The 26,293-nt window shown below is 35.8% G+C and overlaps 2 protein-coding genes across 3 annotated transcripts; one reads left to right on the plus strand and one right to left on the minus strand.

Moving 5' to 3' along the window:
- Positions 1–13,051: 13,051 nt before the first annotated feature.
- On the minus strand, positions 13,052–15,088 carry LOC124413801 (allergen Tha p 1-like). Of its 2 annotated transcripts, XM_046894580.1 has the most exons (4): positions 14,949–15,088; positions 14,368–14,539; positions 13,836–13,930; positions 13,052–13,297 (listed from the first exon to the last, which is right to left on the minus strand). In XM_046894580.1, exons 1-4 carry the CDS (start codon positions 14,952–14,954, stop codon positions 13,196–13,198), a joined length of 375 nt encoding a protein of 124 aa, XP_046750536.1. In that variant the 5' UTR covers positions 14,955–15,088; the 3' UTR covers positions 13,052–13,195. The 2 variants fall into 2 exon arrangements, with proteins under 2 accessions (XP_046750536.1, XP_046750534.1); XM_046894578.1 differs by lacking the exon at positions 14,949–15,088 and having other exon boundaries at positions 14,368–14,548.
- Positions 15,089–19,889: 4,801 nt separating this feature from the next.
- LOC124413802 (COMM domain-containing protein 9-like) lies at positions 19,890–21,251 on the plus strand. Its single transcript, XM_046894581.1, has 2 exons — positions 19,890–20,103; positions 21,035–21,251. The coding sequence occupies exons 1-2, from the start codon at positions 19,993–19,995 to the stop codon at positions 21,173–21,175; spliced, it is 252 nt and encodes an 83-aa protein (XP_046750537.1). The 5' UTR covers positions 19,890–19,992; the 3' UTR covers positions 21,176–21,251.
- Positions 21,252–26,293: the final 5,042 nt, after the last annotated feature.

Here is a 26,293-nt window from a genome sequence, read left to right on the forward strand (position 1 = left end):
CTCTGAATTTTTTCCCATGTGATAGAAATGAGTTTCAAGAAATGCTATCAACACAGGCTAACATATTACGAGCAAGTTGAGAAGAGGCTCAAAATTAATAAATTCTGGTGTTGTTCAATATCATCGATGCGAATAACATTGCCACAGATTGATCAACCAGTTTTTTTTTTTCACTTTTCCTGCACACAGAGAAGCGATTGATTGAATTAACCAAATTCGGCGATGGAAATAATGTTATTCGATTTAGTAAAAAAAGTTCTTAAAACACAAATTTGTGTTTTTAAGCCACAGCGTATTTATTTGAATCAACGAAATATTTCTTTCAACATAAAATATAATTCGATCACTCGCGTACTCGGTAAACTGAACAAACGCCTTTTCGTGCATAACCTTCGACCATTCATCCTGAAAGCCGTATGTTTCCTCTAGTTCGATTCAATTAGGATACACAGCAGGTTTACGAGCAGACTTTCACCCCCGGGCTCTCCAAAGCCCACGCACGCAAGGGCCGAAGGTGAGGTCAGGAGCGAGGGTGCAGAGGGCCAGCTATTGTGAATATCAGAGGTCACAAACTCGTTAGCACATGGGGGTGGGTGTACCGGGACTGTTTGGTCCCGAAACGACGCCCTGTCACGTATGCAGAACGTCTACAGGGTGTTGCCAAGCAAACACCGCAGTATGTTAGGTTGCCTACCGCTAAGGGGAACAAATATCGGTAAAACAGAGCTTCGAATGCATCATCACTTCAGTCAAGTCAAATGGTATAACCACTTTAACGTGACTGCGGAACGCGATCACTGAACACCTTATCACAGGTTATAATGAACGAAACAACTTCTTGGCCAAATCCGCACAACTTGGCAATACGGGCAGTTCCATATCACTCACTAGGACTGTAAAAGCGCTGACTATCGGTACCTCGGTAGCTCTGTTTTACCGATGTTTTCTCCCCTGAGTGATAGGCCACTCGATATACCGTGGCGTTTGCTTGGAAACACCTTGTATACGCCATGTAGGTCGCAGCATGAACCCGGGTTAATGGCGTACATACACGAGCCTTTGCTTATTACACAGGTGTACGAAACTCTTCCACAAATAGCTTGAAAATTAGCTGAAAACTCTGCTTCACCAATGATCGGTCGGGATACTAAACTCCCGTCTGCCTACCTCGACTTCTGGACATTTCTATACCTGGAAATGACCGGATTTAAACCTCGCGAGCATCGATTTCCGCGTTATCTATGATCGCGCGCATTCTAGAGATCGCTGAGATGCCGAAAACTGTTCAAAAGGATTTGATCTGGGATAATAGTTAGTGGAAATTGTTAGGGGATCTATTAGGGAACGTATTTCTGATTTCCGGAAATTTTATCAAACGTGACCGCTATGATTACCTACTGGAAATGCCTTCTTTTTGGCAAGTCTGCGAAATTTAACTGGCAATTTTGATTTAAACCGATATTGATCTGAGCAATAATTCGCAACTATAACACATATTAAGAAATATGACGATGCTCGGATCGTTTTGGAATTCTCAACATGAAACTTCAATTATTATTCATAACCAGAGAGAAAAATGTATTATTTGTTACAATAACAATTACTTTTGTTACTGGATAATAATTGTCCTGCTGCAATAGGACTTTTTACTGTAACCAAAATATATAATTCTGGCACCTGATGAAAATGAAGAAAATACGCATTTTCTCAAAGAATGACAGAGAAGATTCAGAGAGAATTCACAGAAAGAGAAATAGCGAATCATTTCTTCACTAGGGTCGAAATGTTTTCCCTCTAGTGGGCAAAAACAGTTTTTCCGCACTAGTGGAGAAATGGTTTGATATTTCCAACGCGCACGTAATTCATTGAGAAATATCGTCAATTGTTTGTTTTAAGCAGACAGTAGTAAAATCGTCCATTTTTACGTTAGAGTTTTGGGAAATATAATATCTGTACTTGGCATAGAGCGAATAAGTTTCATAAAGTTACACACCGAAAACATAAGATGGAATATAATAAGGTAAGAGTCGTGGACACGTGCTCTGTGTGCTTTGAAAGTCAAATACGGAACTAGGACGAGGATGTACTTAAGCACATATATATTTCAAGACGGATTTTCGAGACGCTGGGATATAATTGTCGGAAAGCTTGCGGTTAGGGGCGAGAGAGCTAAGGGAGAAAGAGAAAGAGAAAGAGAAAGGGAGAGCAGGAAAGACGTACGTAAACTCGGCATTAAAGTCGGTTACAACTGTAATCTAAGATATTAAATTAATTCATCATGCGAGTCGGTTCGATAGAAGTTGATAGTGTCTTCGGTCGAATTCTTCCTCTGTATAAATCATTTCCAGTCGCACTCGGTTTAATGATCTCTGATCTATCTGCGGTGGATTTATAGATATTTCATAATCTTTTACTTCGGAACGATATTCGGTTTAAGGATGGGGAAATTCTTTCGCCCGAGGGAAGCTGTCGCAGGCTTTAAATCGAGTTTCCTACTTTGTCTCCGCTCCGTTTTTCACCCCTTCTCTACTCCCTGGAGATTTGCCCGTTACCTCAGGCATCGTGAACAGAAATCCCCGAAGCCTGCACCCGGAAAAGTGATCCTGAAGATCCTGAGAGGAAATTCGTAATCGGTACATAATTCTTTGTTGCTTCTCACGAGTTTACACTTTCCTTCGGAATACTGAGTCGCAATGGTTTAGAATTTCCAAAGTAGCCTAATTGCTGCGAATTGCCTAACTGCTAACGAATCTGGAATTAGATTTTTGAAATTCAAGATGGCGAAGTTAATGTGGTGAACCAAAAAATCAAAAATATCGATCTGGCTTGAAATTTTGTGTACGGGGATTATGGGGTGTCACTGATAATGAATTCGATATTCGATTCTCAAAATTCAAAACAGCAGGTCCAATTTTTGATTTTTTAGTCCACTATCTTAAATTTCGAAAATCTGATCCGATATTCGTTATCAGCAATCCCAAAAATCTCCATGTTCAAAATTTCGAAGCTAGCGCGATATTTTGAATTTTTTGGTCTGACATGTTGGATACACCGTTTAGAATTTGAGAATTTCGATTTCAGATTCGTTATCAGCGACCTCAAAAACTCCCGAATACAGAATTTTTATAGATTGTTTCACAGCTTCGATACTTCGGTTTTACAGTCCAGTCAAAGAGCTGTAAAGACAGAAATATCATGGAACAGAAATTTGGAAGTGCAGCTGGAGTTCGTCATGTTCAGTTTAGGTGAAACGATATTTCCTTAGAAGAGCATTTATTTGTAAAAATCACAATTTTTAACTACATTTTTTAATTGTAGAAAAGATTCGATGATGGAACCTCTTCGAAGTCATGAATACTCACATCATTATGTAGCTGAAGTTTATGGTTTTCGCATTTTTTACTGTATTACAGTGATATTGCTTAAACAAACGTAAATTGAACTCGAATAACTTTAGTTGCATTTTCAATTCTTTGTTATCTCATATTTCTGTCTTCATAGCTTTTTGACTGGAGTGTACGCTTCGTACATTCTTATGATAAAAAAAACCACTCAGAGAAATTGAAACGAATCTCCTAGATTTTTAACCATTGTAAAATGAATTGGGATAAAAAATCAATTTATAAGCTAAACTGTTAAAAATATTAGAACAAAATGTTCTTGTACTTTCATAAAAATCATCACAGCTTAGGAATATAAGAATTTCATGAAAACTCGATTTGCTATCTTATCTCCTATTGTTAATTGAATCAACGCAAGAGCAATTATTTTTGGCCCATGAACCCTATTTACCATCTCAATTGAAGCTTAAAATTGCAGGCTTATTCTGATCACATTTCAAATAAATTTAATCTCACATAAAACGTCAATTTTCGGAAACTGTCGCACTCACAAAAAAACTGCATTTTGAATGACTTTTTTCTAATGAAAGAAATGATAAGATCTAAATCAATTGAATTGTTTGTTTGATAAACATAGTTCCCTACGTATAAACAACGTAAATATATATACCCGAGTGTCCGTTATTACCAAGTTGATTATTTTTCTTACGACGCCCCGTCAATTTTTATTTTATAGCCTAAAACAAAATATCAGAGCAATATAAACCCTTGATATTCATGTTAAACTTTGTCCCAAAGTCAATACATTTTCCATTTAAATTACATGGGAATTTGCCACTTTTTGCAATTAATTTTTTTCCCTTGAACACGTTAGTATACAGCAATTAGAAGGACATATTCTAATAGGAAATTGAATGCTCTACAAAAAAGATCTCTTATAATTTTTCGATTAATTCACTCCTCCAAAAGTTATCACCATTAAAGTCGAACTTATTGTAAATATTTGGATTTTTTTACTTTTACGCAAAAATAATTATTATTTAGATGAAATTTAGTGATTTATTTGCTGTATATTAACGTGTTCAAGAAAAAATAATTCATTGTATCTAATAATCGACGGGGCATCACAAGAAAAATAATCAACTTGGTAAATAACGGATACCCTAATATATACAACCACATATTTAATGGACTCTGTCTCACCACCATATTTCAGCCAGCAAAATTATTTTTGAGAATATAATATATCTTGAAATCAACAAAAGATTTGACTGTCTTGAAAAAAAAATACTACGAACTAGAATAATTGTCCTCAACTGCCCAAAGTCGACCTCCTACCAAACTAACAAGATGCCCAAATATATAAACAGTTCGCAAAAGAAGTCGCTTATATTTTCATTCCAAGTTATAAAATATATTATGACATACGCAGAGATTATGAAAAAGTTTCGCGTCAACGAAAGTTTCGCACGTGCACGAATATATATCCGCAACGACGTGTGCCGGTAAAGCAGAGTGCTATAATCCTCGGGTTCTCATTTCGACTCTGTAAACTACGACTGGAGTTCCCCTCGAGTATTTAGAGGTTAAGTAAACAAAATTAGGCTCATATATGTGTGAAAATGTATCTTTGCTCAGCGCTCATCTCGCTTTCTCTCTCTGCTCACCAACTCAGCTTTTGCCAGCATATTGGCTTAGAAGGTGGGTGTATAATAACGTATAGTCTACACGTGACGAGCTGCGATAATAATTATCACTAAACCGGGACGGTGATAGTAGTTTCTGATGGTATTCCACGTCCACACGTTCCGTATTTCAGCACGCTGCTAAGCATTTCGCCTGGATCACGAGTGCACGGCGGGATTAGTTTTTGAGCTTTCCAACTTCCAGTTTCAAAGTATTCCCGACAAGTTGCCGCGTGCATGCTGCTGCTCTTCACCGGGACCAGAAGCCATTACGCTAAACTAAGTAGTTTGCAGATTACACCTTGCATTTTGGGTACGTGTAGAGAGGACGTTCATCGTGATGAGAAGCAATAAATGTTAACTGAAGTGACCAATATTACGTTGGAAAAACGGATCGTTTCATTCGTTTCATTTTTCGATTCATAGATATCACTCTGCAGCCAATGGAGAGAACATTTTCTGATCACTCACACAGTGTAGAAGTTTTTTTTAAATATTTTCTACCTTCTATTTCAAGAACTAAAGATGCAATAACCTTACACCGAATTCGAGGAAGTGAAATTTGTTCTGATTAGCTCAAATTTCGATTGAAACATTGTTTTTCTTAGACCTAATAATAAGTTTTGAAAGATTGAATTTACTCGATTCCAAATTTTTTTTATTCCTTTCTTAATTAGTTACATACAAATTGACTATCAATGTATTCATGCGTTCAAGGAACGACGGAATTCAATGATCCATTTTACGTACGTAAGAAACTTTTCGTTTTTTCGGTTCTTGTCAGTTAATTAAGGGTAGGCCCGCTGATTTTCTACAACATTTTATTGAGTGAAGCGTCTGCGCTAATTCGACCCTAAGAAGAAGAGTACCAACCTACTTTCACCGCACTTTTTGTTTCCCTAATTACGTTTGACTAATGGTTTGTTGGGAAAGTTTCTGTCGTTTCGGGGTGTTTTAAAGAAAGCAAACGGTTTACGGGCGCTTTAGCGACCGCCCTCCACACCCGTGTTAAAGGGGACAAAAATTAACGCAGTCGAAAAAGAGAAATTAAGGAAATAAACTTGGAAATCCAAACGATTGGCCCCTTTAAACAGAGCGAACCATCAAACTTTGTGTGAAACTCACCCCAAACTTCCTACTCGATTGATCACACGGAGCCCAAAGCCTCGCCTCAGCCTCGTCAAACTCAGTAGGGGTCCAGCCCAATGCAGCATGTCAGATCCGCAACATCAGTGCGGCTTGTCGGCCCGTCTAACCAGCCATTTTCCCCTCCATCCATCTGTAGACGGCCGAGAAACACCCTTATCGCGATCGTGCTTTGGGGGGTTGGACCAACGCACCACGATGCAGGAAAGAGACGAGGAGGGGAAGAGGTCAGGATCCTCTGTCGACGACGGAAAGCCAATAATGTTGACAATCCTCGCACCGACTCCTGCCGACCGGATCGCTGATAAATGTTCTGGTTAACAGCTACAACTGCACCAGCTGCAATAGCTCGAGCTTCGTTTTCTGACTCGCGCTTCGCTGATCAAAGCTCTTCGCTCTATCGACGTCCATCGTTCAGATCACGAAAGGGCAGTGAGCGGAACTTGAAAGCTGCAGGGTCACTTTTGCAACGGGAGGAAACGGTAAAACTCAGGAGATTGAACGTCGGACTGCGCATGCGCGGTCTTTGTGTTGCTTCGTACGTGCAGGCTTGCCAACTCAGGCTTCGCGAGCTGTCAAGCGCAGCTTGTAGAGGTTATGTACAGTGCTGAAAAGAATAATGAGTATTATTATCATCATGATAATGGGATTATTCATGTGCAAATTCATTTAGATAAAATGAGGGACAGATGGCCACGCAATTGTCTCTATAAAATATAAGATTATCCAGCTATTAATTGGAAGAGATAACGATAGAAACAAGAGATTCTTGATAAAGTTACTAAGAAAAACGAACTGCCAATCTCGTAGAATATTCCTTTGAGTAGGGTGAAAAAAAATATGTTTTTGCTGCGAATATTTTTCTCTTGGGATAGCAAAAGATTTGATAGGATCAACTGGACAGTGCAGATTTTTTCTAACAACGAAAAATTGTTGTAATCAAGTTATACTTTATTATACACTAGCAAAAAAAAAATATTGTTTGACCTAAAGAGCCCTTTTCATCAGTGATCGTTGATTACGCTGAGTTTCTTTGAAAACGACGTTTCCATTAAACTATCCACCTTTGCAAAATGTGATCAGAGTTTTGACTCTGAATGTCGTTGACGTTGTATATTTATGCCAGAAAAATGATTACGATTACGAGTCATCATAACGACGTAATGTCAACTCACCGCTTGGCACGTTCCGAGTGTATTAGCTGCCTGCCTTGCAGCCTAAGATATTGCCATGGTTCGCTCTCACCGACCAATAGAATTCGATTGCTCTGCGCAAGCGCGGTCACTCAGCCTGCCAGGGTTCGCTGTTCTCTGTCGGTAAGGTAGTGCGCTGTAAAAACAGTCGCATTAAAAATTGAGCAAAAATGGTTTGTGTGTACTAAAATGGAACAAGTTTAGTAATAAATTCGGAAATTCAGCATCAGATAACGATAGATTGACACGGAATGACAGTTTCTAGAAGTTCAAATCACATTTTTCTAGCAACGTGCGATAAGCTACGGATCAACATCACGCAGAAATTCTCAATGACGGCATTAATGGCACTGCAGGCCTTGAACTTGTACCTACAGAGCCGGTTCGCTTGAAGAATAATTAGCTCGCGGACATTCACGCGGACGCCGAAAAGAGTGGATTGGAGAGAACGAGCTAATAGGTTGTGGCAGGGCGAAAGGCTATCAGCTTGAGTGCTGCTGAGCTTCCTAACTCGAGCCGTGCGATCAGCATTACATCTACTTCTGGCAGGACCATCAGGGGTTGAGTTTATGCCAAAGCTGAGAGGGGATCGGCGGGAAAGGTGATATCGCATTAATGCCAGGCTGTATCCTTATCGCGTATATACGTTGGTATCGCTGTTCATCTGATCGAGGAGAAAATTATTATAACGTCCAAAATTCGTCATCACTGCAGAAGATTAACATCGATAAATCAGAAAAACTTGAGGTCGATTGGACCAAAGTTTCTTGCACCAAAGACTACAAATTTTTTTTAAGACAACCGTCTTCTAATTCCAGGTTTTTCTATGTACATTGAATATATATCACATCAAATGTGAAGTAATGACTGAACTATTGTTCGAGCGAGCTTTCTGTGATATGAAATCCAATGCTTGCTTATTGGAGAACGCTAGCAGGAAAAAAGTGTGATTGCATCTTGACGTTATCGTGTAAACACTTCATCGCCTTGGCCAACCTCACAGCTTATCAACCTTTCGCTATGTTAGTTCGCGTCGAAGGTTCGAATATGAAAAATGACGTTGGCACCATAGCTTGGTACTAGTACTAGCAAAGTACTAAATCATTGATATCAAAGTATTCGTATCGAACACTCCGCTTAGTTTGAAGCTGAATTTAAGATCTGAGTCCGGAATAGGCGCAATAATAATCCTGGAAAAATTTTCAGTATAGTTGCAAGCCAAGCTAGGATATTATTTATTTATCATTAGATCATGTACAACAGAAATGTTTCCAAGTCGTTTTTAATATTTGTAAGAATATCGACAAGGTGATATTAAAGTGCCGCCGGAGTTACGCCACGCGGGATATTATGTTTTTTCATATTCCCGGATTTTATTATTACGAGGAGCTTTTAGGAGTTCAAAGGTTCACTGCTCGAGGCTATGTCGTCCTGTGGAACTCCAGCCACGATCAGGCGGAGCTCCTGCAGGAACGTAGAAAATATTGAAACTATACTCATCGTTGATTTGTGCTTGTATACTCCAATGCGGGATATAAACCTTTACAAAATCGTCCTCCCGTGTGCATTCCGAATATTTCAATCCACTCTCAATTTCAAAATATTCGAGATCAATCTCTTAACGCTTATTATACTTGTTCAGTACGTGATATTATAATAATATTATTCGTGCAGCGATTATTAATATCATCGTCACATTTGAAAATGGGTCTAATTTTAACAACCAAATTCGTGTTACCACGTGAGTGAATTTTGAAATCGATGAACGATCTATCGAACACTCTTTTGGAACAGATACAAAGTTTAATCGAACTATTTTGTAAAGCATAACATACAGGCAACGAAACATTTTAGAAGTAACGTTAGATGAAGTAGAAAGTTTTCTCGGGAGTGTTTGAAGATACAGAGCAGAAGATGAATTAGACTGTAATAGAAATATTAGACTGTACAGAAAAAAACGGCTACTTTTTTATCAAAATTTAAGTCTAAATATTGTTGCATTTGACAAAAAAAAAAAAGATACTGTTGAAGTTTCAACTCTGAATATTAATATTTAGAGTTGCATTTATAGCTCGTTAAGGCATTAGTATAATGATAAGATCATAACCTATTTTTGTAGGTAATTGAACGCTCTACCAAAAAGGTCTGTTATAATTTTACGATAAATCTACTCTTTGAAAAGGTATCTAACACCAAAAGGTATTTAAAAATATTAACAGTCGTCGGTGGTAGTTACGCTCAATTCATGACTGTGAATAATTTTAAGGTTAGAGACGGTTGGTCACCCTGACAAACTGCCACTCTCGGATAATGGCGGATGCGCATTAACCTTCAGGCCGCCGGAAAATCTAAATATCGGTGCTGTAGAGCAATCTATCAAAATTCCGTACTCAGGAGTTTTTGAGATCGCTGATTGCGAATCTGAACTCGAAATTCAAAATCGTGGACCAAAATCCGAAAAGTCATTCGATTTGGATGAAACTTGGTAATCGAGGGATTTCGAGGTCACTGATCACGAATCTGATCTCAAAATTTCAAAACTCGTTATGGTGGATCCAACATAGATGCGTAGAGTGACTTTTTGTATTTTTTCCCGCCATATTATATCTGCCATCTTAAATTACGAAAATCTGATTCCAATTCGTTATCAGCAACCCCAAGAACCCCAGATCCAGATCTTACGCAAAACTTTAAATTCTGAATTTTTTACAGGTTATATTTAAGATTAAAGCCCATCAAATCCCGGCAGTCTAAAGGTTAAATATTACACATATAATTCTAATATATATATATATATATATATATATATATCATACACAGTGTGTGTGTGTGAGTGTGATCGGTCTATTAAATCCGCGGATTCATAATAGAAAGTGGAACACCGAGTCCCGCGGGATTGTGGTAAAAATAAGGGAATATCTCCTCTATTATTCTATCAGTTAAACTCACTTCTCGAGTACCTGAATATTTTCCGGCAGGCTCAGTGAAAAGTTGTCCTTCCTGAGTCAGAAGGACAGGTTCAACTAGGGCTTCGTGGCTTTCGTGGCTTCGGCGGCTGATCCATGGAGCGAAGAGATCGGGCAGCGGCGGCTGGTCCTCGGTTAGTACCTGGCACTTGTCCAATTCGACATCGAGGATTTCAGCTTCGAATGACCGCTGAGCACGGTCTTCAGGATGCTCGAAATTGCTGCCAACCAATTCTCGCTATTTCCTGCCTTCACTCGCCTCGGCAAGAACGCTCGTCATGCATAATGAAGCTGTTATCAAAATTTCCCGAATTCCGATCGTAATTGTCACCCGCCTGCGAGCTCGCTTTATCCTCCACACTTCACTGCCAATATCTCAACAACATACAACTGAACCAATCAGTCTTATCTTTCTACACAAGCTTTATCAATATATTTTTCAGTTTAGCCATTTTGTAAAGAAATTGGGGCGAAAATTTTTATTCGAAATCGAATTTTTTTCTATCGAAAAACTGCGGTTTGGAAAAAATTAATAACCAGATATTATCTTGTTTTCACTAAACCGTTTTTGTTTTTTTCATTTCAGATGATCCAGTTCAGAGATATCTTGCTCACTGTAAGAAGCCTTTTTTAAAGGTACTTCCGGTGATCAGCTGCAACAGTTTTAGAAATCATTATTTTTACAAATAAAAAATATTAAAATGAAGTTCAATATTACCCGAATATGTGTAATGTATATAAATGTTTATCTTAACAAATAAAAATATCTCTCTTTAAAAAATCTTTAAAAAATCGTTTTTTCGATCTCTTGACTGCGTATAACCCTTCATAAATAAAAATAAATTATTGCACTTATAATATACAGATGTTGTTCTCATATTCAATTCAACTTATTCCCACTCTTTAAACGATAGATATTCGAGACCAGAAGTTCATTCCGCGGTAATCGACGGGTTCGCATCGTGGCTCAGATCCGAAACGAAAAGGGGATCGGAAATCAAGATTCAATTATACCTCATCCGGCAAGAATCTCCGGGATTCTCATGAACGTTATAAAAATCAGTCTTTCTTCCTGCCGTTCAGACCGTAATATATGAGAAGTGAGGGTGGAATCACGTGACGTAGCAACCTGAGAGAAGCTCATTACCTCTCGAATTACTTCTCTTTTGCAATCTCCAGTAGGGTATATCGGACAGTTTTGGATTCAGTTCCAGTTTCCGCGACAAAAAGTTCTCAAAAACTGATAAAAAATCATCGCTTTTTTACGTCTTAACCAAAACGGAATTTTATTTTTGGAAAACTTTTTTTTTGTTTACTGGAAACTTCTTGTAATATCGTAGTTACGTGTCCAGATACTGTTACAGGGTTCTTTTTTATCGGTGTAACTACGATCATTTTCAGTCCCGTTTTCTTTTTCATTTACATGTATACACAATAATTTTTCCAGCAGATTTACTGGAGCGTCATTGTTAGGGTAAAAAAATTTGAGGAACGTTTAAGACGGAAGATTCCGCTCGAATTACGGTACAAGGAAATTCCTGGATCCTTATTGACTGCCAAACAGAGGAAGAGGAAGAGGAAAAGTATGAAGTAACCCATCGAGCCGAGGATTTGCCGTAATATGTGCCGCGAGAATCACTCGGATTTAGAGGGTGTAAAAATTTACATCTTTCTGTGTTGAATTGCATATGCAGCTTGAGAGCTGATTTTTCTACAAACTTATACGTTTTCGAGTCGGAAATCACGAAACCAACAAAATCTTCCCGGTAACTCGATGCAAACTTGCACAAAAAAGCACGATAATGGAGTTTTTCAAAAACTTGGCTTTGTTACAGTAGCCGGTATAAAAAATGTTCCGTACTGACACGGTGCCTACGATTTTGGACAGTCGGTTCATCTAAAATAAAAAATTTCAACGGGATCTTGAAATATAACATATGCAGCCGGGGTTTGTTTTTTTGTCAACTAAGAAAGCGGTAAACGTTTCAACTTTAACGTTCGTTTTCGGTCCTAAATTTAAAACCTTTTGTGGACCATAAAAAAAATGGTTGAATATAAAAAAAAATCCAAACCATTGTGTCAAAATATGGTAAAAATTGGTCGTGTCGTTTTCAAAATATCCTAGGTAAGGACGCAGGAACGTAGTTTCGAGATAATCGAGTTTAAAGTTCGACGAATCGACGATAAGTTCTACAATTATTCGGATTTGATCATGCAATTTACACAGAATATTATTCAAACATTCAACTTTCAGAAACGCGAATAAAAAAAGACAATCGTTTTTCAAAATATTTTACTCGAATGTGCCTCTTTAATGTAGAATAACTTTGCCAAGTGTAGGACACACACGATCGTGTTACCTCTCGGAAGTCTAGTAATCAAATGAGCTCTTCTTATTTTCCGAGGTCTTGCCGATCCTCGTTCGTCATCGGGTATCTCCGTAATCGTTACAATCCCGATCTTACACGATTCACAAATAACACTACATTACCGCATGTGGAAATTGTAAACAAAACCAACACGCTGTACATCACTGACACGCACGATGTAGGTTATGTTTACATATCCTACGACCGCAGCGTCACCTGAATTTTTCCTCAATACTAGATTCACAATTATCGTAATTATTGTCCAAAAGTACTTCGTAACCTTAATTTTTTTTCAAATTCCAAGGAAACGGGGACTCGAAAGCATTTAACGAACCAAAGCTGTATTAATTATTGCATTTGTTATAACAATACTTTATTCTCACAAAACATTTTATAAACTTCACAATTCAATTAAGCACTAACTATCCCAACTAATCAACGCGTTGAATTCTCTCTCTCTCTCTCTCTCGCTCTCTCTCTCTCTGATGTATTTGTTTACACTTTGATTCCAGCGTTGGCAGCAGTGTTCTTGTATTTACGCTGGTACTGATTATTAGGGTCGTACTTGGCGGCGAGTTTAGCCCACATGTCTGGCCGCTGTAACATACAAACGAATAATGACGGACCTGGAAATTGTATTCCACACCTAAATAGGAATAAGGGGGGGGGGGGGGGGGAGTCTTTAAAGTAGGAGGAGGGATTGAGAAGCCCTCAACATTCGATGACGTAATTCTTGGACATTAGGTGTGCAAACAAAAAATTTCATTAGCATCGTCAGATAGAATGTCAAAAAATAATTGACACGTATTTTTTCTTTTTTAAATTCAACGTTTTCTAACAGAGATATATCAGTTTGATATTGACGCTTGACGTCACAATGATACACTACAGTGTGAAAAATGAGTAACATTATGACGTCACGCGGGATTCGACTTGTTATATCTTTGTTAATAAACATTGAATTGAAAAAAGAAAAAATACGTGTCAATTATTTTTCGACATTCTATCCGACGATACTAATGGAATTTTTTATTTCCACACATAATTGTGCGGAATAGTAACAAACTTCCGCATCGATTAACTGTGTAAACTACGGTTTAATACAGCTATTACGACATCATAAATTATCATGTACCTCGTTGACCAGGTGACGGATCACTTTCTCGCTACCGTCCCTCTGCTTCATATTGCAAGATTTGCAGTCGTTGGCAAGAGCGTCGGGCAGGGAAGCTGCAATGTAAGAAACGAATTTGCAATGAGTAACTATTTGTTTAATCGCAAAGTGATTACTTATAAGAAAATATAACAAGAGTTACCATGATCAAATGGATAGTAAATGGTATTAGTTTGGTTTCAGTGTCAGTTTTTTACTACCTACACCTGCCATACCCCATAGAGTATGTCCCCAGAGGTCATTGGCTTGTGCAAGGCATGCGAGATGATGGATCAGTAACCACTATTATGTGGCTGCAGGTGACTTGAGATGTTCTATAGAAACACCCCATATTAAATTTTTTATGGTCAAATTTAGCAAACTGATTACCATTTTCTAACCAAGACATTCCAATACGATTAAACGGTACGAAAGATCTGTTTGCTTTGGTTCTTTCAAAATTCTAAAGTATCTTGACGAAAAAAATGTATCTACGAGTCGAAGAGATACTTACTCTTGAGTTCCTTGCCATCGGGGGTGCAGTTACCAATTTCAAGAAGACAGTTCACGTAGTTTTTGAGAAGACGATCGCTCCTGAGGATCTGATCCAAGTCGACATTGTCGTACTTGGTGGTGTAAGGTTTGGCGCAAACGCAGGCCACAAGGACGAGGACAATCACAGCGACCTGGAACATTTTTAGAGATGACTAAATTCAGCCAAACCAAGACAAAGAGACGCGTTACAATTGATAAAATTTTACATTCCTAGGACGATTGGTTAGGCTTCTTATTTTCTCTGTTTTCAGAGGAAGAAGAAAGTCTTTGTAATCACTTTTGGGTTTACCAGACTTGGAACTGATTGGATTTTAGCTTCGATCGGTTTTAGTACTTCTCCAATTATTCAAACAACAAATTTTGGAAACGTTAAATGAAATTGATCATATCACGAAAAATACTCTGAGGTTTTTTGAGTCGTCGTTAATCATGAATCTGAAGGCAGATTTGCTGAATTTCAACGTTTAAAATTGGTACTCTAAGGTTCTTTAAATCTCTGATCACGAATCTAAAGACTAAGTCACGTTACGGTCACAGTACCTTCATGTTTGTTTATTGAGTGATGCTTGTAACTTCAGGATCGGAACTGATGCCGATTCCATCTCTCCGGCTGCTTTTATAGCTCTTGGACTGCGCGAACTCTATTTTAAATATCAAGACACGCTTTTTTAACGGTCATTTGTTTAGCCGCGCGTAAGTACGAAGACAGTTTTGCATAACCGATTAGATTCACCGGTCGTATCACTAATAAAATCGCGTGTGCCTGACGTCTTTGCTTGTGTATATCAAAGAGTTCGCGTATTGGATGTTTTTTGCTTAATTTTTTCAATTTTTTTTTTCTTCCTCTTTTGCTTTTTTTAACCACTTTGCACGGAATGAAACATCGCGCGGATAGACGTCACCTGGTTTTATTCATAAGAGAAGATTTTCATACTCTGCAATATTTAGCTGGTCTCTGTTTCATTTCACCTTCTCTCCGGAGAATTGGAAAATTTCTCAATATATATATATATATATATCGACGCAAAAGCGTTTCAAAGCTTTATCTCACTTGTAGACTTGAAATTTTGAAATTTTATTTTTAAGAATTATTATTCACAATATCGCGATGGAGTCAAATGAAATACTTGAAAAACTGAATTGTTCAAAATTTTCTTGAATCTCTTATCACTGATTACAACGAACAAATGTATGGGTGTAATAAACACATTGTGATCAATTTGCAGAAAGAGAAACTAAAAAGATTAAACTTATTTCCAATCATTTTCAAAATCGTTGTTTCGAACTTTCGAGTAATAATTCGATAAAAATTTCTTTTTATTCACCATTTTCAATTGTTCATTATAAATAATTAAATATCATAAATTGTCTTTAAAATTATTTTACACACACACAACTGCCTCCTGAACGATAATTTAGAGACCAAAAAAAATAATAATAATTCGAATCCCGAAGCGGAATGAATTCGAAGAAGGTATAAAAAACCGTCAAGTGTAGACTAAGAAAAAAATTTCGAACTTGACGTAGACAATATACTCGAAAGTACATGCTTGGCTTTTTCTGTTCTCGGACAGAAAGGGTCTTATTACGGATCGTAAATCTGCGTCGAAAGCCGTGTTCACAGAATCGATTTTCTCAAGTAAGGATAGGGCGTTGAAGCCGAGCGAAGCTTATGAATAAATCAAGAGAGGCACATTAATTATTTGTGATTAGTGCGAACGAAGAGACGTGGTCCGATCCCTGAAGGAGGGGACAGGAGGGGGAATTCACCGTAGGAGAGACGAGCGTATAATTTGTCGTAGATTCATAATTTCTCGAAGATATGTGAAGTGATTGAAGACATGACGCAATCGCCAGCCAAACACCGATACTTCTGCTAAAAAGAAAAAATTATCCATGTATTACCCACAAAAAATTTTGGGAGTTTGCAAACGGTCGTTAATCTTTCACCGTTTTGTTGAATAATAATAATAATAATAATAATAATAATAATAATAATAATAATAATAAACAATACCGATCAAGAGCTAAGAAAATTGATTTCACTTTTTCCAAATCAGATTTCATTTTTCGCGAACAAGTGTAATAATAATAATAATAATAATAATAATAATCGTGTTAATATTATTCGTCGGTAGCTCAGTGGATACGAAATTCTTGAACGGATTGATCATAGCAGGATTGGGTATAAAAAAACATAGACGACCTAAAAAATGACTCCGAATAATCGTACACACGTCGTGGCAACAGCTGCAGCAAAAAATTCACCGCGATCGTGATTCAGCATTAATGTGTATCTCAATCAGTGAACCCAGGATTACGTCATCGGGAATTAACAACTGTTTTTGCCCATCTCTATTAAATTTATGTCGACTACGTCAGATCAAATAATTTATTATGTATCGCAGTTTTGATTGTTTTTTTCATTTACGACTATAATATTGTGCAGTACAGTTCTGATTAAATTTTTGTTGGATGTGGGAAGATTATACATTTTAAAGTCACCGCTTCAATGACATCAGAGGTGGAAAAATATCTCCAAACACTTTACTCTTCGATGACGCTGAGATTTTATGGGATATTTATTTTAATACAAGTTTTAATGAATGGATATTTATCGTTGAAACGAATAAAGGGAATTTATAACATTGGATTGAGTATTGGAAAATCCCATCGATTCAAAACAGAACGTGATAATCGTTGTTTGCTCTTCAGAACGACGATCCGTAAATTACTTTCATTTTTTTTCACAGATCAAGACGATCGTAACTTTATTATACTCGTAAAGGCGATTTATTTTCTTTATTTATTTTCATTCCGCAGTTTGATTTTTTTTCGGAATATTCATGACAATCTTGGTAAAACTTTTCCTCTTAAAATCACACCCAACCACTCTGATCAACTCGATAATTATTAATTCTATACTAGTTTCTTTGATATTCTCAGAACTATTACATTTTGCCAAATTTTCTAGCTGAAAAAGAATTTCAGGAAAAAAATTAACCTGAGAAATATTGAAAGAATATTGATTTACCGCGAAACGATCAGAAAATTTCTTACTCCTCAGCAAGTTTTGCTTCGATATTTTAGTCAGTTTTTTGAATAATATCAATTCTCGGTATTCCGCTGAGTTTTTACGAAAATTTTGTTTAAAAAACTCATCAGATTTTAACCGTTTCTAATAATTATTATTAATTTGGTCCTGCCACTACTTGCTTTCAAGTGTTTACCCTGAATCGATCAGCAACAAGCTGATCCAGCTTACCCAGAGTTTTTTTTTTCTTTACCTACCGTTGTTAACAACATCTTTTTATTAATCATATCAGACTGTTGGTCTCCAGCCGCTTGGTTAGAATTACGAAGATTGTTTAAACTGTAAGAATAATTTCAATTCACATTATCCCACAAAGCACCGGAAAATATTCTTAACCATGAATTGCAGAACTTCGATATTATGCATGATCGGTAAATTTAAGGGTACCAGAAGCCGAAAAGACCAACCCAGTATCTGCAGTCGTCGAGTGACTTGAATTCCTGCTTTATCGGCACATTTCCCGCGATTTTTCACTCTCCGTGAAAAAAACTTCGAAATTTTAAGAAACCATTTTCGTTCATAATTTGTTGAATTTAATTTGGTTGTGACTCGTTGCGGTTTGAATTTTCTGAACCTCCAAAGATTAAGTTTTAAAAAGTGTTCAAACGGCGGTTTGGTGTAAACAACTTTACTCGCCGTCACAAACTTATTAAAACAATTTGTGGTTTCGAATACAAAATTATACTTCAACAAATGCTTACCACACAGTTTTTGCAATTGCATTCTAGAAACTTTATTTCCTGTAAGGTGTTGTCTAACAGCACTTTCGAAAGGTGTGACTCACCTCCAGTATTTGAGAAATACACAAACACTTAAAGTCAAAGTTGATTCAGAGCTAACCGTATTCGTATTTTTTTTTATTTCTTTTTCGTTCACACACTACAGAAAATAATAAAATAATTATGTTTATGCGACGAGGAATGTTCTTCGAATTCAAAATTACAGGTTTAACGAGAACCATAATGTACGCGTGAGTATAAATGATATTGAATCAACCAGCTCGTCGGTATATGGTTATTACAAAATAAATAGTTCCACGGAATTTTTTACACCGTTAAATATATTCCGGGGAATACCCGTCATAGATAGATATCACGATTTGCTTAACAACAAACGACCAAAAAGCGTATAATTGAGTGCCAATATAAGTGGCTTCGGCTTTACGTGTATCCACAACTCTGTAAAACTGTTTAATATTTCTACCGAGAATCGTGATGCTTGCAATTTACTGCCGAATGCTCACGCCAGGTTCAAGGTACTTTGTACCGACTTTTCACATGCGAGCATGACTTCTGTCTTCATAGTTAGGATCATTACCATACTTATATCATCAATATTGTTTATTTTAGTTTTGCGAGCCGTATTAGGAGTTCACGTATCTCACGAAGACTTTTTTTTCGCTATTTTGTTGCGATGGCAAGAGGATTCGTAATCTGCACTCGGTCAGATTTACATGTACGTTGAAGTACCATCTACGGATCAATGATCTATTCGATTCCAACTTCTAAATTGATTATACATTCTATTATGAATCACGCCAAAAAATTTTTTAACCTATATTCGTCATCAATTTATCTATTACTAATATTTTGATATGCTGGAATTTGCCTGCAATTTCTTTAAAAACGTTATCGAAAATTTTGGAAGGAGAAAAATTCGTCCCGAATCAGGTTTTATCAGAGTCATGCAAACCGCTAATTCCGCAGCGATTTATTCAACTTAACAATTTTCAAATATCATACAATATTTTGATGGTTTTTTCTTAGACTCCTTGTAATTATTGTTTTGGCAATTTTAACCATATTTTTATTTGCAAAAAACGGTAAAAAAGCGGTCTTTAAAACTATTTCGAAAAATGGCCGCGATTTTGTTAACTTTGCAAATATCAAAAATCGTATGATTCATTCCAACGCCATTAACATTCTGAATCTCAAACCGTTCGATTTTTTTGTTTCAGGTTAACCATCTCCGAGAAATGATCAACACCGCAGACCTACCTTTTTTCAGACTGATTTTTAATTACGATTTTCGTGTATAAAAAGTGATTAAAATCAATACGCAAAACTTTTCTTATATAATTCGAGAGTGTATTTATTAAGCCTAACAAAGCCTCCATCAATATTGATGTGTTAAAACTAATAAAAAAATTTTTTGAAAAAACTCCTTTCCTCCTCATCAGTTGGGTAGAACCCTTAATGTTTGTAGTAGTACACAAGAAAAAGATTGTCGAGTGCGAAAGGAAAAATAATAAACTAATAACCACGATTTAGCACTTTTCCCTCGAGCAACAATTCCCAATAAATTATGGAGCATACCAACCGTGAAACAAGAGACAACTGAGTGTCAAGAGAAATTCGCCCAGATGGCGCGATGAGTATTAAAACGAGCAACGGATAAGGAAAAGTGGAGAAGCTCCCTCGACGGCATCGGTTTGAGGTTATCTTCTTCTCGTCGTTACTGCTGTTAGAAGTGAGCCAACAACTCTGTGTGATGAGCTGTTTAACACCGTCGCGACTCGTTGAATCAACCTGCGTGATCGATGAGAGTCTGAATTCCACATCAACGAATGAAAAGTCAGCAACTTGCTTGCTGCAACTGACTGTGAGTAAAGTGCAACGATCAGTCACAGCTACTCGAATCGAGCCTAACATTTTCACGCCGCCGGACTCTGAAATACAACCACAGATTTCTTTCTCTGCAGTTTGGATTGATGATAATTTTTTGCTTCCGTAATTTCTCTTACACGTTTTTTTTTTTTTTTTTTTTTTTTTGCTGCCGAACAATTGACGCGAGTCGTTGATTACTTTCGTATGGTAAAGAGGAGAATCAAGTCCACGAGTTACCGACAGACGACAGTGTGATGCTTTATTTATTGCGAGTCTGTTTACCATCTGACTGAAACTTGACGTCTAAAACAAAAGATGAATGAATAATCGCGATCTTTTGTTTGCTACAGTTCAACTGTATTTTCAAACTTACAATTAGTCAAGGGCTAAATATTTTCTTATTAATGCTAGTACGTAGAAACTTTACAAGAAATTCCAGTCAATTTTATCTCACAATCAAATTCATGTGAACGACTCGATTTTGATTATGTGAAATTTGAAAAAATTTTATACAAACTAGACAGAGATTTTCAAAAGACTAATTGCTGATATAAATTACGAAAAGTAAATTTCCGAATACAGTTGTAGGTATAAATACAAATTTTGATCAAGTGAGACAAATCGGCACATACAAATAAAAAAATAAAAAAAAACTATAGCTGTACCCCATATATCTTATTTTTTGGACTTTTTCGATCCATGCTTCCGAATTTCAGGTCGAAATTGTTGAATTGAAAACCACGGATCGACTTTGTCGTAAATCTTTTTCCATAATTGAATGAAAAAAAGTCTGAAAATGTAAAATAATGCGTTTTCACTTGAATAGACAGCACATTGTTAACAATTCGAAAAGTTATGAATATCTTACTACACATAGTTAAGGTCCGAAGAAAATTAGGTACCTAAATTTATTCACTTTATTTCAGGTCGAGGAACCAAAATCTAACGAAGAAAGTGAAATGAAGACAAAGAAATTCGTTCTGGACCTTCCTCCGGCAACTTTGAACACTCTTTTGGACGGTCTTACCAGAATACGAGAACAACTATCAACCGTTGCCCGAAAATGATTGTACATATACATATAGAACATGACTGTTTTGTTAAGATCTATAAATAATGGTAAAAAAATATTGTAAGTCGAGAATTTGTGAACTGAGAATAAACAATGTGAGTATTGTTGTATTTTTTGAACTAAATTGTTCAACTTTTTCTTTTCTTCAATCTATTAGTTATAATTACATTGAATTATATTTAGGCAGAGGGAAAGGATTATTTGAATCTAGTGACACTCGTTTGATTCAACTAAATGCAACAGTCAAACGCGGCGAACACGATACTTACTCAATTGAAGAAAATACTTTTGTCCAACGAAATACTTATGACAACTTAATGTATGATTGAAGCAAGCCTTTGAATTGTTTGAATGATGCTTCTGACTATCAATTCATTAACAATAACACGGCGCGAGTTTGGTACAATTATGTGAATTTCGTATCAAGAAAATGTGCGATTGACGCAACTAAAAATCGCGTCAATAGTTTTGTTTATTTCTCGTCAACACCATTTTCGATGACTTGAACTTGGAATCACGATTTCTGCGATAGTAATAAGTCTGTAGACAACTTTATACACGTTATCCGTATCTAACTCATTAGCCGACTACCCGGTCTTATATGTATCTCTGAAGTTACTTCCGTAGCGAGAAAGTTCGCCACCTATCGGCCGTTTGTAGTACTAGCATACCGAAGTTTACGATGAATATAGTCTCTACCTGTTTCAAAGCATGTGATGTTTCTTTTACCTCGTGAACAAATTAGTTCAACTGATTCATCCAGTAACGCCAAACAAGCTCCGGTTAGATCAACAAAGTATGGCAATCGATCGATGTAAATTTTTTGTTGGCTAGATTCATGCACTTATTTTATTTGAGGTACCTAATTGTTTCTGTCCACAAACATGCGACTTGGAGGAACAATCGATAAACTTGAAATGAAATGACATTTAGTTGACTCAATTTCGGAAACACGTGAAAAGGTTCCCTCGAATCAATGCATCACTCAATCGCTACAAGAAAGGCTTTTGCTGAATCAAGGAATTGGCTTGACTAAATCATTTTGACAAACTAACTGAATCGAAATTATTGAATTGAATTCATCGTCTTTGGAAGAAATAAGGGATATTAGAATAAAGTGAATGGACTCTAAAGGAATCTATTTTCTTGGTTCAAAAATTCGTTTCCCTCCGTGCTGGAAGACTAAGATTGTACACAATTGTGAAATCTTTATGCATAACCACTTACCTGTAACGATAGACACCTGTTGGAAAACTCTGATGAAATTGTTAATCTGTCCTGTGTATTTTGTATCATTTGACACAATAAAGACTTGAATTAGTCCTTTGAGTCGAATGGCTGTTATTCGATATTTTAAAACCATTAGTTCTCTTCCCGGTCTTACAGGAATTGATTCCTTTTAACCTGTTTCTGAGGTACATATGCAAGTTTGAAAAAGAAACGTGAGTAAAAACTTGACAAAAAATTCACAAAGAATTGTAAAAAATTTTGCAAAATTCTTTACGAGATAAGAGCAATTGAAATTTCCCAATGCTCAAAATAAATAAATCATTCTTAAGGGTGCTTTTGTAGATGGTGAAACTGACTTTTTGCAAGGTTGTATTCCGTTCGAATTTCAACGAAAAATTCATTTATAAACATTAAAGAAGATACGATCGCGAAATGCAGGCAATATTATACAATCATAACAATATAAAAAGTGTCAAATCCCAAGTGGAAATGCAATATCTGCAGTTAAATATCCCGATCACTCCTTAATATATGATGTGTATATATACAGTATAGTTGATGAAATTGCAAAGCTGCTTTTTTTTATCTTTTATATATTGCGTGATAATTTTACAGTAACAATAAAATTAATTTTCATAATATTCGTTAATTGCGTGTATATATATATATATATATATGCACGATATATTCCTCCGGATATATATATATATCATATCATATCATCCGCAGTAAAATAAATTTGACAAAGTAAATCTTTGTCGCGTCTCGCATTATATATATAGTATATATATGTATGCCTTATACTTTCTTATTCATCTCGTTTTTAATTCAGAAGATACGTTCGTATTAATCAGGAGTTGTTGCCTCAATACTCGTCACAGAGAATTGCCCAGCTTACAGGTCTTACAGTTAACAAAGGAATGATGTATATAGTATAATGTACATTCACACTTATAATTTTAGGATTAACAATTTTTATTTTAATTAATTTGCAAAAATTAAATAAATTATGACAGAGGTACATGGCGTATTGGACGGAAGGGCCCAAAACACTCCGCAGAGGTGAAAAACGAGGATAATTTTCTTTTCTTTTCTTTTTCTTTTTTATACATTTTTTTACTCCCATTTTTCCGTTCGAATTTTTTCTCCTTTTTTTTCTCAATTTTTATTTTCTCGTTTCATTTTTTGTATTTTTTTTTTTTTTTTTTCGTTTACTTATTTATTTTTTTTTTCTCCGAAGGTGCAATTGCTCTGACAAATATTTAGGTTCGCTTCGAACAATTGAGTCTGAAATTTAAGAAAGAGTGTGAAACAAATTGTTATTATATATATATATTTTTTTTTTCTTTCGTCGTGTTTTTCTTTTTTCGTTCGTTTTTTTGTTATAAAAAAATCTATTGAAGCATGCCCAGTAATACCAGACAAACAGTTTGATATGCTCCTACTTATTAATTTCATATATTACAATAATTAACATCGTCACATAATACAGACTTAAACACTAACGATATGACTACAGCTCCAAACCAGCAGAGCATAATTGATGAGAATGAAAACTTTTTTTTCTTATTTTGCGTTCGCACTTTTTATTTTTCATTTCAATTTTCGTTTCTTCTTCTCTTTTAAATTTTTTTTTTTTTTTTTTCTCTTTTAATGTTTTTTTTTCTCTCTTTTTCGTCAAGTGAAGTCTTGATTTAAAATTGATATGCCAATTTATTTATAAAACGTTACAAATTATTAATTACCGTGTCAGCAATTTTGTTTATTTTTTTTTTGGATTTTTTTTTTCTTCTTTTTTATCGTTTCCCCGCCTTACAATTGCAGATAAGAACAAATTTGAAATTGTGACGCTTAAATGTCGACGACCACCACGTTCGTAATAATATTATACGGTAATATTCTTCTTTTTTTCGTACAATACATTATTATTATTATACATTGTTTTTTCCGCCTTCGTTATGAAATTGCGCTCCTTTTAGCCATTACGTACCTACACTTCGCCAATTTATTTCATAAGGTACATGTTATAATGTAGGATAATATATTTTATACGATTTTCCTTATTTCTCATATTATTATGCAAGTTTCATTCGTTTAATCTCGGAAGCTTATAATATTCCATGCAATCTTTGGGCAATTGATATACATATGTTATATAGTAATTAATCGATTAACTAATGCTTTTGCCATCTTAAATTTGTTTTCCTCTTTGAAAAAAGCCATAAGTCGTAATGATAACATAATACAGGCGTATATTGCTGGAATTACTTTTCTCCTTTTTCCATTCACACAACGCATACATATACCATATATACATATACAGCGTGATCCAGTACCCGCGGACCACTCGGCACTAACGGATTCATTGCAAAGAAACAAGACTAAAATTACTCTTGACAATTTTTTTTTAAAGCAACGGTTTTCAAGTTAGAGCCGTTTGAAAGTCCACCAATCGAGCCCTGCGCGAGGCTAGCGGACACTGCATCGAGCTCAGCTACTAGCCTCGCGCGTGGCTCGCGCGTTCGGTCACATCTGCGCCGTGATTGGTGGACTTCAAACGGCTGTAACTCAAAAACTGTAGCCTTCAAAAAAAATTGTCAAGAGTAATTTTAGTCTTATTTTTTTGCGAGGAATCCGTCAGTGCTTGGTGGTCCGCGGGTACTGAACCATCATGTATATGACATGTATATGAATATATGATATATGCGTATGTAGGACATCGTATTGTCTTAAACATGATGAAGAATCTGATATGTTCGATATGGAATCAATTCATCCTTCTACCGTGGATTTTGACCGTCGTGAAAAATTTTTTTATTCGGCGTAATTTATACAGTATATTATTAATATTTCACGTGCACTGTAAATATTCATTATATGCATATATACAGTCATTTTAATTGGTTGTTCACCTGCGATAGACTCTCGAATCCCTTCGACGCGTTTTTAACGTAACATATTTTCATCTCGTGATATAATATAATCATAGTACTTAAAAAATACTGACAATATTGCTGCTACGTAAAATTTTCAAACTCGTCAAATTTTTTTTTTATTTTTATCTTCTCTCTTTGTATAATATATTATTATATAATATACTTATAATCGCCGTGCCCGTAAAAACTTGCTGCTGTTCATTATTTTCTCACCATTCCATCTTGTACCATTTAAGCGTTATTATTACCATTTTTTTCTTTATTGCAATAACAATTTTATTTACAACAAATCTTAGGTTTATAAAATTGGGAAAAAATGATTCAAAATCATAAATATTACGATATACGTTGAACGTAATAAAAAATCAGATTTTGCATAACAATAACGGTAAAAATATCAATAATAATAATAATCAAAGTTCAACCGTCTTAAATGGCCAAGAATCGATTTATTAAACTTGTTTCCTTATTTTTTTCCCTGTTTGTCTATTTATTTATTTATTTTTTTATTTTTTTGTTTTCTTCTATATCCTGCGTGACAATGACCTGATGATATATTAAATCGCAATGTCCCGCGCAGTTTTGCATTTTTATGTAATAATAATATAGCGAATGGAAACAGTTATGTAATCGTAAACATCGGATTTTCGTTAGTATTATTATTATACGAACGTCTCTTATGCGGCTACTACAAAATTTTTTTTTTTTAATTTTTAATTATTTTCTTTTATTTTATCTAACATTACAGTAAAAATTTTTAGATCCAATGCTATTTTATGGATACAACAGTTACAAATTCTTATACAAAACGCACCCTAGCCATGCATTATAAGATGTTCAGTCACCTTTTTTCATCCTCGTAGGGAAAAAAAAACGGACAAAATCGAAAGATCAAGAAAAAAAGAAGAAGAAGGAAACAAAAAAGAAACAAAAATAGAAAGAAGAAA

The sequence above is a fragment of the Diprion similis genome, chromosome 13 (genome assembly GCF_021155765.1).
Source record: "Diprion similis isolate iyDipSimi1 chromosome 13, iyDipSimi1.1, whole genome shotgun sequence".
NCBI lineage: Eukaryota > Metazoa > Arthropoda > Insecta > Hymenoptera > Diprionidae > Diprion > Diprion similis.